This window comes from Papaver somniferum, chromosome 7, assembly GCF_003573695.1.
Source record: "Papaver somniferum cultivar HN1 chromosome 7, ASM357369v1, whole genome shotgun sequence".
Lineage (NCBI taxonomy): Eukaryota > Viridiplantae > Streptophyta > Magnoliopsida > Ranunculales > Papaveraceae > Papaver > Papaver somniferum.
The window spans coordinates 265,639,948-265,654,840 of NC_039364.1; the positions used below are offsets into that span (position 1 = coordinate 265,639,948).

The following is a 14,893-nucleotide window of genomic DNA, read 5'->3' on the forward strand; positions in this document are numbered from 1 at the left end:
CTTCGACATTCTTATGAACTCTACACAGCGTCTCAAAGTACACCCCATATAGCAGCATTAGCTGCAATCACTCCTGCCCCTCCCCGCTCAGAAAATGGTATCCTCTGAAGAAAGCTTTGAGAAAAATTAACATGATGGAACCTCTCAAAGAAAGCTATATTGAAATTATAAACAAATAAAGAATTGGATCTTCAAAACTGCTAGCGATAAAATGGCAAGCAGAAATCTTCAGTACCAAAAGTCGAATTTCTACACTGCAACGTCTAAATAGTAGTGAAGTGGAATTTCTACCCTGTAACTTCTCAATAGTAGTTGATATTATACGACGAATAAGGTTTACACTTTCAAAGTCTGATGATCAGTTTCAAACACTGTGACTTATAAAGTAACAAACTCAGACTCCCAGGTTTTAATCCAAACCGTAAGAATGAACACTGTTGCAAAATTTCTAGAAGTTAAAATTAGGAAGTTCAGATAGATCTTCATGAAAAATGGAAGCATGAACAAGAAAATGCGAGTACCTCTAAGATCCTCGAAACACCAATTGTCACTTCCTCGGTTGCAGCAGACTGATACAGCTTGGTTAACAAATTAAAGTTCTGGACTTTACTGATTTTTAATAACTTGTATTAGTTGGAACTAAACAGAATGAGGATGCTTCATTATAAGCCATGCCATGGGGTCTGCATGCATATGCACCTCAAATTGCACGCAGGCTAGATCCATCGAAATTCAAAAAGATGCAACAGCTCTTCGTCAACTGGAGTATGTCACGTGGAAAGCCTCCTGAGAAATTTGAAATTGCTGACTTCGACCATGTGGCAGACGGTGAAACAACAAATAGAGCACTATACCTGCAATCTGTGATAGAAGTTTATGATAAGGATAAATAACCAAAAAGAATTATCTTAGAAGAAAATTAGATAGCAAGTGAGGATGAAAGAGAAGTGGATAAATGGAATTTAGGTATTGTAAAGATTCAAGCTTTGTTGATGGGCAGAACTGTTCATCCTTTTTAACCAACCCAGTTGTCGTTCCATCATTGAACATAATCCAGCAAGAGAAGATAACATCTAGAACGAGAAAAAAGGATCCTGAGCCAAATTTGGATATTGTCTCAGCATTTACAGATTATAAAATGCTAAAAAAAAGCTGTAAGCCAAACCTCGAAATGAAAAACAGAACCTGGAAAAGAAATAAGACGAGAAACTGTCAAACATTTAAATAAGCCTTCTTTAAAGATTTCAATGGATGAATTGCTACATAGCACCTTTGTATAGAAGCACAAAAGGACCTAATAAGAGAAGAAAACTGACACAATGCTTACTCCAACTACCAATACCATGGCAGACGTGTCTAAAGGGGTTAAAAGTCCATGTGAGAACAATGTTTTAAACTTCACTCTAACGTAGAAAAGCTTGATTTTCGCAACAGGACAAAATGAACAATGTCCGATAAGTTTTTAAATAGTGGTACTGGGAGGAACACAAACTGCAGTGCACTGTTTATAAATTTACGAAACCGTACGTCCAGCATGAATAAAAGAGATCTATTGAATGTAGATGATGCAGTACACCTCAATATGACATTCATATACACAAAAACATGCATTGAGTTATCAATATCTTATGCAATAACCGACGGGTCAAGAGGAAGGTCGGCGACAGATTCTACAAAGAACAATTGTATACGCAATAAAATACAAGTAACATATTGAAGACACTCACCATAAAAAGCTGATGATACCATTTGGAATAAATCACCATAAGGCACCAACTAACAACCTTCATCCTCCATCCACCATGGTGCAAAGTGCAAACAGTCCTAGTCCTTCCGGTCCTCCACACCAATCATTATAGTGGCAAGAATGGTGAAAAATAAGAAATTCCCCCAACTCACACACTAATGGCAAGAATGCCGAACAATAAGAAATTCCCCGAAGTTACACGCAGTAGCGCAGCAGTTCAAAACCACTCCCTGTCTGGAGTCTGGTGAAAATGACAAAAAAATAATCTATAAAGATCAGTTTCAAACATTTTAAGTGAAATAGAGACCCTAAATTACTCAAAAATCAAAGCTAATAACAATTTCACAGCCAATACCAAAGCTAATTCACACAACTCGAGAAACCCAATAATCATAAAGTAAAACAAAAACATGAGACATACATAGGATTTTCACCACAAGAAGAGCAGCAACTTCTCTGAGGATTCATGAAAAGATAAGAGAGAAAGCAATAAGACCACAATAAGCGTACAGTTATTTCCATGTTGAAACAGACAGAGACAGGTAACTGAGGTTACTTTTTGGCTAAGAGCATTCTCGAATCCAAGACCAGAGGATTATAATAAGATTGTGCAGTCAGCTTATTCGGATATATTTGGCCTGAAATCCAGTTAGCTTATTCCAATCTCACGTTTTACGTATTCGCTGGAGGTTGACAGGTACAGGTTATACAGGGAAGTATTGTGCTAGGTATTTCATTCATTATTCTCGCCGTTGCACTTCCTATTTTGGTAATCCCTAAACTAAAATGATAATCAGGTGACTTACTTCAGGGTTTATTTAATACAAACATCATTTTGCTAAGGAATCACATTCATTTAGTCTGTAACATAATAGAACAATGATGTAGCACAGTGCAGTTAAGAAACCTTGTTAGCAATTATGGAATTACAACATAAGAAAAGTTAATTCATAGGTAAAAACATAAGGTCTTACAAAAGATCTTGCCATCACCAATCTCCCCAGTTCTTGATTCCTCGATTATCTTGGCAATTACTTCCTCACCTAGAAGATACCAGAGAGAGAAATTAGTGATGGACTCATAAAGTACATTCCATTGAACAGATTGCCAAAAATGTGTACCAATAGAAATCTGCTCTTTAATTCTTTTTGCAAATTTTACTTGAATGATTTTAGTTCCCTTTAACCTATCTTTTTTAGAGAATGATAATTACCTGTTCTTTGCAGACACCAGTCTCCAGATTAACGTCGCTACGAAATTGTCTTCAGAAAGTTTAGAACCAATAGAATGGCCAAAGATTGATAAATAATACAGAAACACCAAAATGAACAAGTTGTTGAGCAACTATCAATGCCACGCGAAGTGTTTCTTCCATGGTGAAAACAACCATAGTAGTTGTTATTCCATGGAACAAACCTTAGATATGAAAGACTTACATACCATAGTGCTTGCTCTAAGTTGTATTCACCCTAAATCCCCAAAACACAACCCTATCACAGTATCACTTAAAACAAAAAATAAGCTTTCCGCATGTACTTCATTTAATTCATGGAATACAATCCTTTCGACATACTTATTACTAGAAATATTTGTTGCCATCCATAAAAATGCAGGTATGAAATGCATAGTGCTTATTCTAATGTCAAGAATTTTCTACTTTATAAATAAAATATCTACTAGAATTCGCCTTACTGATGAAACCTGTTCAACTCTACATGGCCTTGAATCAAATAACAAAAATAAAACCATATAAACAAATAATCTTTTCACCTTAAAATCGCTGCAATTTTGTAAAATTTGGAGTCTGGCATGTAATCTGATAACAACACCATAGAAATCAGCAAACCCACAATTTATTTCATGAAAAGAATCAAGATCCAATACCTGGGGTGGTTTGTGCTTAAATAACAGGAACAGTAGATGCATTTCTGAATCAATTTAAACTCAAATTGAAGTTAGAAACTTGAGATTTTCTGAGTTTGAAGGGAATTAAGGAAGAAGAGAAGTGTTTAAAGGAGAGTGGATGAAGAAATAGTAATGATGTTGAGAACTTGAGATTGTCATTGTGTTTGTCGCCATTTTTGGGAACAGAGAGAAAAGGTTTTTTTGTTGTTTTTTTTTGAAAGGCGGAAAAAAGAAAACAAACCTATAAACTAAGGAATGAGCCACACTGGCCTCCTTTTTAACAAAATGGAAATCCACAGAATTGAAATTACTCAGCTCCTATCTTATCCTGCTGATAGAATTATGAATAAGCCATGGAGAGTAGTAACGTCTGTACCTTATAGGGTATTGGTTATAGTTCAGTCCCCCTCAAGTATAATAATCTCTCTGAATCCTCTAGTTTTTGCCAGCTCCAAACTAGAGCCACTCCATGAGCTTCAGCTTCAATAGCCGATATGTAATTGAACACTCTGGTCTGACCTCCTTGATAAGCAGCCTTATTGTCTCTAGCCACAGCACTACAAGCATAACCCCTTGACGGGCGGCTCCATCGAAGTTATTTTCCTTGGACTAGGAGCCTCCCCCTGACTGTTCTGAGAGTTCAAAATGTCAGTTTCAGTAAGGATATCAACAGTTTCATTGGTTGTCCCAACATTATACCAGTACATGGCCTCTTTGATGATAGCCAGAATGTTGAAGCTCCTGCTGCTGAATATTATATTGTTCCTAGCCCTCCAAATTGCCCAGAAAATAGAATAATCTCCACCTTCATCTAGTAATATATATAGTCTTGGACAGAGTCATTCTGATTATCACCTGTTCTGCAACTCATTGGGGAAGCAAATAAAGCGGCTTAAGTGGCTGGACAAAAAAGAAACAAATGCTCCATAGTTTCAATTTCTCTGTTGCAGAATCTGCAGTCTGCATTGATTCCCTTCATATGTCGAACCATGTTGCTGCCTACAGCCAATCCATTCTTCAGAAATCTCCACATAAACAAATGAATCTTAGGCATTACATTCTTCATAGACCAGAACTTCTTCCAATCGATAACTGTTCTGTAATGATTCGATTTTATCAATTATTTTGTTCTCTGTCTGGACTGCGAATTAAAATGGCATCCAGAATTTTGGATGTGCCGAGATGAAGAGGGCTGGTAACTCAAAATCAATCTCGTTGGGGCAAGCTTCACAATCCATCAATGTAGCATTGATTCGAGTACTGAATTTGTTGCCTTATCAATTGCGAACAAAATATACTCAGCCCCGCATTTGTGTTCACATCAGGATCATCCTGATATCTAGAAACTGCCTGCCAAATTAGTGATGAGATCCTATATATGGTGTCTGAAACAATTGTCAGCCCAACACTCGAAAGTCAATTTGGAGTCCAAGTTCAATTTTCCCTTCAGGAATTTGATCTTGGGAATGTTAAATGTACGAGGAAACTCAATCCCACCAAAAAATGTAGTCTTCTTGCGCTTCCTTTATTGATTCATCAATTTGTAAGCTAATTTGTAATGCAGGTGGATATGATTTATCCCCAGCAACAAATTCATAAGAAACACCATTAACATCAATCAAACTACAACCTGGATTTTTCCTTGAACCAATTTCCTTCATTTCTCCCTTTACCATAACAACATCATCCGATCTCTTAGCTTCTGTATACAAACTCAACAGACTCATATACATTGCTGCATTCCATGGTTCTTCTCTCAGTAACTATCTCGCTGCTAACTCTCCCACTTCGACATTCTTATGAACTCTACATGCGTTTAAAAGTGCACCCCATATAGCAGCATTAGTTTTCAATGGCATATTGTTCACGAACTCAACTGCTTGTGCAATCAATCCTGCCCGGCTTAGAAAATCGACCACACAACCGAAGTGTTCAATTGTGGGTTCAATCCCGAACTCGGGTTTCATTCTCTTGAAATACATTAACCCTTCCTTGACAAATCCTGCATGAGTGCAACCAGATAAGAGACCAACAAATGTGATTGCATTAGGCTTAACACCCAATTCCACCATGTTTTCGAACAATTTAACAGATCTCTCTCCAAAACCATGCATTGCCATGCCAGAAATCATTGCTGTCCATTCTCCCACAAGCTTCTCCTTAACCCCTTTAAACAAAAGTATCGCATCTTCGACGCTCCCACACTTCATATCGATCCGACTATCCAATCGATTTCCTTTCTTATTCCTAATATAAGAATGAATCCATTTACCAGTATCTAAACTACCTAAATTAGCAGAAGCAGAAATGACACCCATAACAGTAGAATCATTAGGATCCAACCCTTGAATCTGTAACTCACGAAATAATTCCAATGCTTCGTTAAACCGTCCCTTTCTAACAAAACCTGTAATCATCGCACTAAACGAAACAACACTCTTCTCAGACATTTCCTTGAACAACTCACAAGCAGTTTCCATTGAGCCATGATTAGCACAACAAGAAACCAGTGTAGTCCAAGTAGCAACATCTCTTTCAAGCATTTCATCAAACATTTTACGAGCAGAACGAACTTTATCATTTGATCCATAAAAATGGATTAATGAATTCTGAACATGTGGACACACGAACCACGCGGGGTCCGAATGCCCACAATCAATTGTTAAGGTCTAAAGAGATTACGATGATGATTCCCTGATGTGGATTCATTGGCTCAAAACCCACGGGTTTATCATGGCCTCCTCCAACTTCCCCGTGCGTAGCGATTATGCATGGGGTACAAATATAAAAGGAAAACAACATATATAACCAAATGCATGCGGAACTAAATGAATGTAAAGTGCTGAAATGTAAATAAGACCAAGGTTTACGTGGTTCAGCACTAAGGCCTACATCCACGGGGTTTGTTGTTCTACTATATTATTCACGGTTACACGAATAGTTGAATGACTTGGGGTTTACATATTTCTCTCCACTATGGGATTCCTTACCTTTGCTATTCTCTCTCTCTCTCTCTCTCTCTCTCCTGATGTTTTTTCCTCCCCTTCCCCCTTTGTGGAGATTGGGTATTTATAAGGTAGGAATGTGGGACCCATCTCTGAAGACCGTTGGAACCTTATCTTCTAGTGTCTTGTGTCCATCACGCAGAGGTCTGCGTTTCCCCCTCGATACCGCGGAAGCATCTTCGCTCTTTCCATAGGTCGGTCGACACGTGCACTGCTCAGAGTGTTTAATGCGGGTGGTTGAGGGGTCTGCTCGTGTCAGACAAGTGTCTTCTGCCCCTGTCAGTCCGTGTCAGCTGACTTTCTCTCCACCGTTGATCTTAGCTCCTCTTCTGGGGATGAGATAAAGCAACTCCTAGGGGTTTATTTGGTGCTTCGCGACGCATCGTGTTTTGATGTCTTAGCTTGCATGCTTTCCACGTGCCTTTCTGTATACACGTGTCCGATAGTGAGATATATGTGTACACAATTTGCCCCTTTTCTTCAGGCTTAACCGACTAATGGGTGCCTTGAAGAAAAACTATCGTCGCACATTCTTCTCACTCCTAATAACTTCTCCTAGATACTTGGGCACGTCTTTTATTCGTGCATTAACTGCTTATGTAACGGGCACGTTTTCCTATTTCTCCCTTAATTTCCTCTTTTCTTTCGGGTATTTTAAGGATATAGAGGAAATTTAATTTCATTCTTCCTAAACACTCTCTCAGTTCATTCTTCCTTTAAGTTTCCTGCCTGCCTTCATTAAACCTGTGACCTTAAATTCTTTGTCAGTCTTCATTGCACCTGTGATCTTAAATTCTGTCAGTCTTTATTGCACCTGGGATCTTCCCCTGTTCGTTTCTTCTACTTGCTGTTTTTGCCGGTGAGTTTTTCTTTTCTTGATTTCACTGTTTTATGCCGGTGGGTTTTTCTTTTCTTGATTTCACTGTTTTATGCCGTGTTGATTTGTGAATTTTCTGCTATTGTTGTTCCTTGTTTGTGATGAAGAACTTTCTCTGATGCTTGCATACTAGTTTGCCCCTGTTCTTCATCTTAAATTAAGGCAGCCATTACTTCGAGGGTGGAGTATTGAGATTGCATCCTAATTTTAGGGTTGCTGTGTTATCGTGGTTGTATTGCTATGAATGTGTTTTTTGATTTTTGGTTGTTGTGTGTAACCTGTTCTTGATTTTATTCTTTCCGCAGCCATGTCCGACCGTCCGCGGCCTACTTATGAGACTCCTGATTCTAGGTTGTCGAGATCTCCTCAGCGTCGAGAGTCTCAAGATGATGTTCGTCGGAGTCGAGTTTCTTCTGGAGCGAGAGCCTCGTCTTCTCGGGAAGAGATTCCTCCGATAATTCCGTCTGGCTCACGGAGAGTCTTTAATCACTCAATGGTGCGTCCTCGTGAAGATACTCGGAGTACGCAGGCTCCTCCCCGCGCTGTTGCTTTTGACGTTCCTCCTTTACGTTCGTTAGTGCCCGAGCATCATCTACGGTCTTCTCCAACTTCTAAAGGGAAGAATACAAAGGGCGTAGCTCCTGCGGCTGGATCTTCCAAGAATCCCCCCGTGAAGAGAAAAGCGTCTGAAGCGTTTGTTAGTTCATCCGGCCCCGCCGAGGAGGAAGAGGCTGCTCCCTTGATAAGCAGTGTTTCTGTTAGCAGGAGAAAAGTAACCTTCAAGCATATCGATCTTGAAATATTCAAGGAGAAGCATGAGCTCCAAGCCTTCGGGGTTCGTTTTTATGCCCCCGAGGATGATATTACGTATGAGCTGATCTCTAAGTACGAATTCGATGAATTTCACTTGTTAACGACGGTTGGGGCCTTCGAGGCTGGTCTGATGCTGCCGTTGTACAAATCGGGTGATTCCTTCTACTACGACGTGCTCGCTAGTCGTGAGGGTTCTTCCACAAATACTCATAGCCGTTCCGTATCCCAATTATCGGGGAATTATCTCCGCGCCCTGAAGGAATGCTATCTGCGGAGTAAGGGGGAAACGTCGATGACCTGCTACGTCCCCAATCCCTTGGAGAAGGAATGGTACACTCCTGAGAATTTCAATAACTCCTTCGGTGATTACGTCAATAGCAGGAATCGCAAGCCGTGGAGTGTCAGCCTTCGGAATCTTCCTGCTCCTCGAGGCGAGATTCGTCTGTTAAATGAGGTCAGCGATGCCAAGCTGAAGTATGTTCCTGGCACGGAGGCGTCCAGTCGTCGGAAACTCTTCCCCGCGCGAGAAAGGATCAAGCGCGATCATGACTACGAGTGGCACGCCACTGTCATTAAGATAGTTGGTCCGTGGGCTTACGGTTGGATTCCCGGTTCCCGCGGATGGCGACCAACCGAGAATAGTAAGCCGCGCGAATATCCTCCCGCTCGCTATGGAGATTTCTGCCCCTGGCGTATGAACTTTGCGGGCATGAATTTTCCTTATGCCCTGGATGTCGTAGAGGGAGACGAGGAGGATGGTTCCGGTGCTATACTCCCATCGAAGAATATCTCAGCTGCTCAGGTACGCAGATTCTAGTTGTGTGTCGTTTTTATAACTTCCATCGGACGGGAAGAATGATTCCTTTGTGGTGTCGGTTTCAGGTATTGAAGAAGAAAAAGATTAGGCCGAAGCAGTCTTCTACTATGGTGGTGGGCGAGGTTGAGGCCCAAGAAGAAGTTACTAGTCCCGTGAACGAAGAGTTTGCTGAGGACGAGATTACAGATGGGGAGGAACGTACTGGTACCTCCCCTATCAATGCCGAAGAAGAGGTCTTCGCTGGTCCCGCCGGTGATGGAGGAAGGAACAAGGGTGTAGTGGCGGATGATGTTGTCATCGAGGATGTTTCCGTCCCTGCTGGTGATGTCATGGATACCCTCCCCACTTCTCAAGAATTTTCTTTCGATCGGATGTATTCCACGGGAGAGTTCTTTGACGAAGCCCTCGATTTTCCCGAGGACTTCTCTTTACTTTCCCCTAATGACGATTGGGATGTTCTTGGTGGTGATGGTAGTGGTGATGCTGCTGTAGAAGGTGTTGGCGCGGAGGAGCCTGCTGTGCATGTAGGCGCGGGAGAACATGCCAACGTTCATGCTGAGGGGGTCGAATCGGTCAAAGGAAAATCTGTTGTTGATGCGCCCGTCGATAGTCTTCCCCAGTCGCCGATGTCTGAGGGTGAGGATGCCATCATGAGTTGGTTTAAGGAGAAGAATCTTCTGTTTGTCTCTCATCCTGCTCCTGTGGTTGTTGGGGAAAAGGAATCAACCGCGTATACCCGTCGCATGATGGAGATGTCTTCGGAGGCTCAGGTGTCTGAAGCCTGGGGTAAAAGGTTGACCGTTACCGAAGCTACCCTCGTGCCGGAGCCTCCTACTTCTGTTGCCGATATGATGGCTACTGCCGACGGGTATCAATATGGCTTCCCGCAACAGCGTGTGCTGGAGGTAAATTTTCGTACACGCTTGTTTGTGAGAATAGGACGCTTCGGTTGAATAATGTTTTGTCATTTTGATGTGTAGATGATGAGGAGCGAGCATTGCAACCACGTGCTATATCAGTTCTTTAAAGCAAAATCTCTGAAGCTCGAGGCTAAGCTTCGTCATCGGGAAAAGGAATTATCTGCGGCGGAGGTGGAAATAGAAGAGCTGAAAAAAATCCTTAAGGATAAAGAAAAACTGGGTGAAGCAGAGGCTGATCTTCGTTCAGAACTTATTGCAGTGCGCGCTGAGTTAGAGCAAACTCGTAGCCAAGTTTCCACTTTCACAGTTTTGGTTCTTTTCCCTCGCCGTATGTCGTCATTCTTTTATCTCTTAGTTGTTCTGTCTGAGTCTCCCCACCCTATGTCCAGTGGGTGGCATCCCCGAGCTGGTATGGCTTCGAAACGAAAGAGCTCGGCAAAAATCTCGTATTAGAGATTTGGTTGAGAAGATTAAGAGTGAGGCTAGGAAATGGGATGCTCGGGCTGAAGTATGGCGCGCGCGGCATGTTCAGATGGTCGACATGCAAAATCTGTACAACCATGATCGTGCTTTATTTAGTGGCACACTGCTGTGGACCAGTGATAATCTGCGGGAAGCCCGCGAGCGTACTTCCTTGTTGGAATCTAGGATTCAGCTATTGGAAGAAGAATTACATACGGCGCGGTCCATTCCTCTTTCAGGGGTTCAAGATAATATGCTTGGTCTTGCCAGGGAACGAGATGATGCTCGTGCTGAAGTCTATGCTCTCAGCAATGCTCTTTCCGCGTCTCGTGCCGATGTAGCCCGTCTTGCTGATTCTGAGAGGAATCTTGAAGTGTGCATGTATAGACTCAGCAAAGGGGTCTCAGAGATAAATAAAGAGGTCGACCACCTTCGTCATATGGACTCGATGAAGCAGGTAGAATTAGATGCCTGTCAATTTACTCTCACCAACCTTCAAGTAGACTATAAGAAATTATCCGCGGAATATGATCATCTTGATGAAGCGCGAGATGCGGTTGTTAAGGAATATGAAGAGGCTTCGGCTTGTGTCGAAGGTATAATCCCAATTCATCGAGTGTGATCTTGTTTGTTTTCTACGCTAACTCCATGGTGTTGTCTTTTTCAGGGCTCGAGGAACGCCTTCGCGTCACAAATGAAGAACTTGAAAAGGCTCAATCTTCCTTAGCACAGCAAGAGGAACAAACCAATCACTTCAAGAATTTAGCAGCCACCCGCGAGGAGGCCGTTGGTGCTGCTTCCAGAGAAGTGAATCGGCTATCCTCGTTATTATCCCAAGCCCAACAGCGGACCACAGTTATTAAACATAAGGCTCGTTGTCAATTGGCCGAGGAGACGAACAAGATGCTGGAGAGGATAGAGCTTGGCCTAAGGAATGAACATGGTCTCGTGAAGAACTACCCTCGTCGTCCCGTTCCTGCTGCATTGCCCATCTCCTCGGGCCCCTCTTCTGGTGGGAGCGTCCCATCAAGTCTTCGGAAAAATCCTGACGACGGGACCGCCACCTAGGTAGAGATGGCAGCGTTCTGTAGGGTCCGCGGCATAATTGTGCTTTTTGTAACGATGTAAAAGGAATGTTTTTTAATTGTGTATCCTTGGCTTTGGCCGTTCACTTCTTGTAATCACCCTTTATGAAATGAATCCTCTTCTTGATATACCTACAATGTTTTTGTATTTTAAGTTTGTGAAAAATCAAAACAAAAGTTAAGTGTTTTTGAGTGCGATACGAAAGGAAGGTACCTTCGTGATCGTCTTGAGACCTGTCACCCCGCTGGCAAATCCTGGTCCAGAGGATTCCCAGACGGTGGGGGTCGGGGCAACGTTCTAGGATATGAGGTGTAAAATATGTACGCACCCATTCCGTCGACCCGTTGCCTTAAGATTGGTTGGGTATCTCTTTCTGCTGGGTGCCTTCCCCCTGGTCCCACACTTATGGACACTGATGGGGGAGCCCTGAGAGATTGTAGATTAACTACTTTCCCCAATATTGTAGGTAGATTCCACAGACTTGATAATTCGAAAGCTTGTTTAATTGATAAGTTGAGGTCTGCAAGAGATAGAAACATGTTGGGCGGGGAGGCTCCTTTCTTCTTCTGGTATATTCCCAGCAGATTCAAATCTGCGTTGCTTCTATGGGAAGTATGGTTTGAGCCATTTAGCATTCCAAGGATGCCGGAGGACCTCACCTTGTAGATTACGAAGGTAGTAGGAACCATTACCCGCAATGTCGTGGATCATAAACGGTCCTCTCCATGTAGGTGCTAACTTTCCCCATTTCTTTTCTTGCTGATATCGTGGGATTGTTCTCAACACATAATGTCCCTCTACAAAATTTCGTAGCTTTACCTTTTTGTTGTACTCCCTTGCTAGTCTTCGTTGATAATTTTCCATCTTTTGCAATGCTACTTCCCTTCTTCCCTCCAAGTCGTCCAACCTTTCTAACATCATATCTGTTGTTAGGTTTTTCTCCCAGGCTTCAGTCTTCGTGGTTGGCATGAGGATTTCTGTAGGTATGACTGCTTCAGCTCCATAAGTAAGAAGAAACGGGGATTCCCCGGTAGCGGACCTTCGTGTTGTCATGTATGCCCACAAGACATTGTGCAGTTGTTCGCACCATCTTCCCTTATGCTCGTCTAATTGTTTTTTGAGTATAAGGGCGAGGGTCTTGTTGGTAGCTTCCGCTTGTCCGTTGCTTTGAGGGTATAAGGGGGTGGACTTGTTCTTTCTTATTTTAAAGGTGTCGAAGAGCATGTCTATATTTTTTCCCTGTAATTGCTTGCCGTTATCAGACACAATTTCCGCAGGTATACCAAATCTGCAAATGATGTTCTGGAATATGAAAGTGAACACATCCGCGTCTCTGATCCTGGCCAAGGCCTTGGCCTCCACCCATTTACTGAAGTAGTCCGTGGCTACTATCAAAAATCGTCTCTTCCTGGATCCTTCGATGAGGCCCGACGATGTCTACTCCCCATTTTGCAAATGGCCACGGGCTATCGACAGAGTTTAACAATGTTGCCGGCGCGTGGATTTTTTTCGCGAAGCGCTGGCATTCTTCGCATCGTCGGGACATCCTCGCAGCATCTTGTATCATGGTCGGCCAGTAATATCCTTGCGTTTTTGCCTTGTCAGCTAGTGATCTCATACCGCTATGATTCCCTGCGTCACCATAATGGATATCCTTTAGAATTCGATGCCCTTCTTTTCGGGATAAGCAGCGTAGTAATGGTCCGAGGAAAGATTTTCTATATAGGACCCCGTCCCGAAGGTCGTATCTTCCCACTTTGGAGAGCGTCTTTCTAGCTTGCTTCCGATCCGCAGGTAGGCTTCCTTTGTCGAGGAAGGCATGTATTGTCACCCTCCAGTCATCTTCGTTGCTGAAATCTTCGTCTTGATTTGCTTTTGACAAGATTTCTTCATCAAAGTCGTTATGGATGTCTTCTCCTACTTGGTCTTCAATATATTCTTCCATCGTATCTTGATTGGTAGCGAAGGAGAATTGAGATGCAATCGAAGGCTCGTATACCCTTGCTATTTTAATACCTTCAGCATTTTTATCCCTCAACATGGATGATATGTATGCTAGGGCATCCGCATGCCTGAGGTCCCTTCTGCATAAGTGCCGGAACTTAATGTTCGGGATTTGTGAAGCCATTGTTTGGACCAATGCCATGTAAGCTGAAAGGGTGTCATCGTACACATTATATTCGAGCGCGATTTGCCGTATGACCAGCTGCGAATCACTTGTCAGCCTTACATCGGTTACCCCCATCTCTATTATTATACGTAGGGCATGTATGACAGCTTCGTATTCAACAATGTTATTGGTATGCTCTTTGAATTCCAATCTAAGTGCCTGTATGATCCTTTCTCCAGTTGGGGTGATGATGACAATACCTATTCCTGCCCCTTCCTTATTTTTAGATCCGTCGACGAAGACTTCCCATTGTCTATGACTCGCAGGTTCGAGGATATCCATTGGGTCCTTGATTGCTTCCTCGGCTTCTGGTATTCCCTTGATCTCTTCGTCGTTGTCTAGAGGGAGGTCTGCTAAGAAATCTGCCAGAACTTGGGACTTCTGAGAATGTTGAATTTCATGAATGATGTTGAATTGGTCCAGATGGGTGTTCCATTTGGCTATTCGGCCCACTTTTCCTGTGCTTTTGAGGACTGCTTCCAATGGTGCTCTGCATGGTACCCTGACGAAGTGAGTTAGGAAGTAGGTTCTCAGTTTTTTGGTAGCCCATACCAGTGCGAGGATGAGTTGTTCAATCTTAGTATAATTTCTTTCTGCGGGATTGAGTGTCTTGCTGACGTAATAGATAGGCTGTTCTATCTTTGTATTGGTTTTGACTAATACCGCGCTGACTGCGTCCTCCGTTGCTGCTATGTATAGTGCCAAAACTTCATCAGGGTCAGGTTTCTGCAGGATAGGGATCGAAGCCAGATGTTCTTTGATCTTTTGGAATGCTTCCTCGCAATCGGCGGTCCATTCGAACCTGCTCCCTTTCTTAAGAATATTGAAGAAATGTTTGCACTTGTCCGAAGACCATGCAATAAATCTGCCCAACGCTGCTATGGATCCATTGAGCTTCTGCACTTCCTTTAGATTCTTTGGTGACGGCATCTCTACTATGGCTTGAATCTTAGCTGGGTCTACCTCGATGCCCCTTTTCGTCACCAGATAACCGAGGAACTTCCCTGAGGTGACACCGAAAGTACATTTCTCCGGATTTACTTTCATGTGATGCTGTCTCATTGCATTGAAAATATTCCTCAGGTCCTGGT

The 14,893-nt window shown here is 42.6% G+C and overlaps 1 protein-coding gene and 1 long non-coding RNA gene across 3 annotated transcripts; both read right to left on the reverse strand.

Annotated features, from left to right (window-relative positions):
• Nucleotides 1-263: 263 nt before the first annotated feature.
• On the reverse strand, nt 264-3,849 carry LOC113293759. 2 transcript variants are annotated; one of them, XR_003332536.1, is made up of 5 exons: nt 2,961-3,849; nt 2,722-2,790; nt 1,728-1,988; nt 522-1,185; nt 264-434 (listed from the first exon to the last, which is right to left on the reverse strand). It is a non-coding gene; the product is annotated as an uncharacterized LOC113293759 (long non-coding RNA). The 2 variants fall into 2 exon arrangements; XR_003332535.1 differs by having other exon boundaries at nt 301-1,185.
• Nucleotides 3,850-5,415: 1,566 nt separating this feature from the next.
• On the reverse strand, nt 5,416-6,207 carry LOC113296530 (pentatricopeptide repeat-containing protein At5g66520-like). Its single transcript, XM_026544835.1, has one exon. It carries the CDS (start codon nt 6,205-6,207, stop codon nt 5,416-5,418), a length of 792 nt encoding a protein of 263 aa, XP_026400620.1.
• Nucleotides 6,208-14,893: the final 8,686 nt, after the last annotated feature.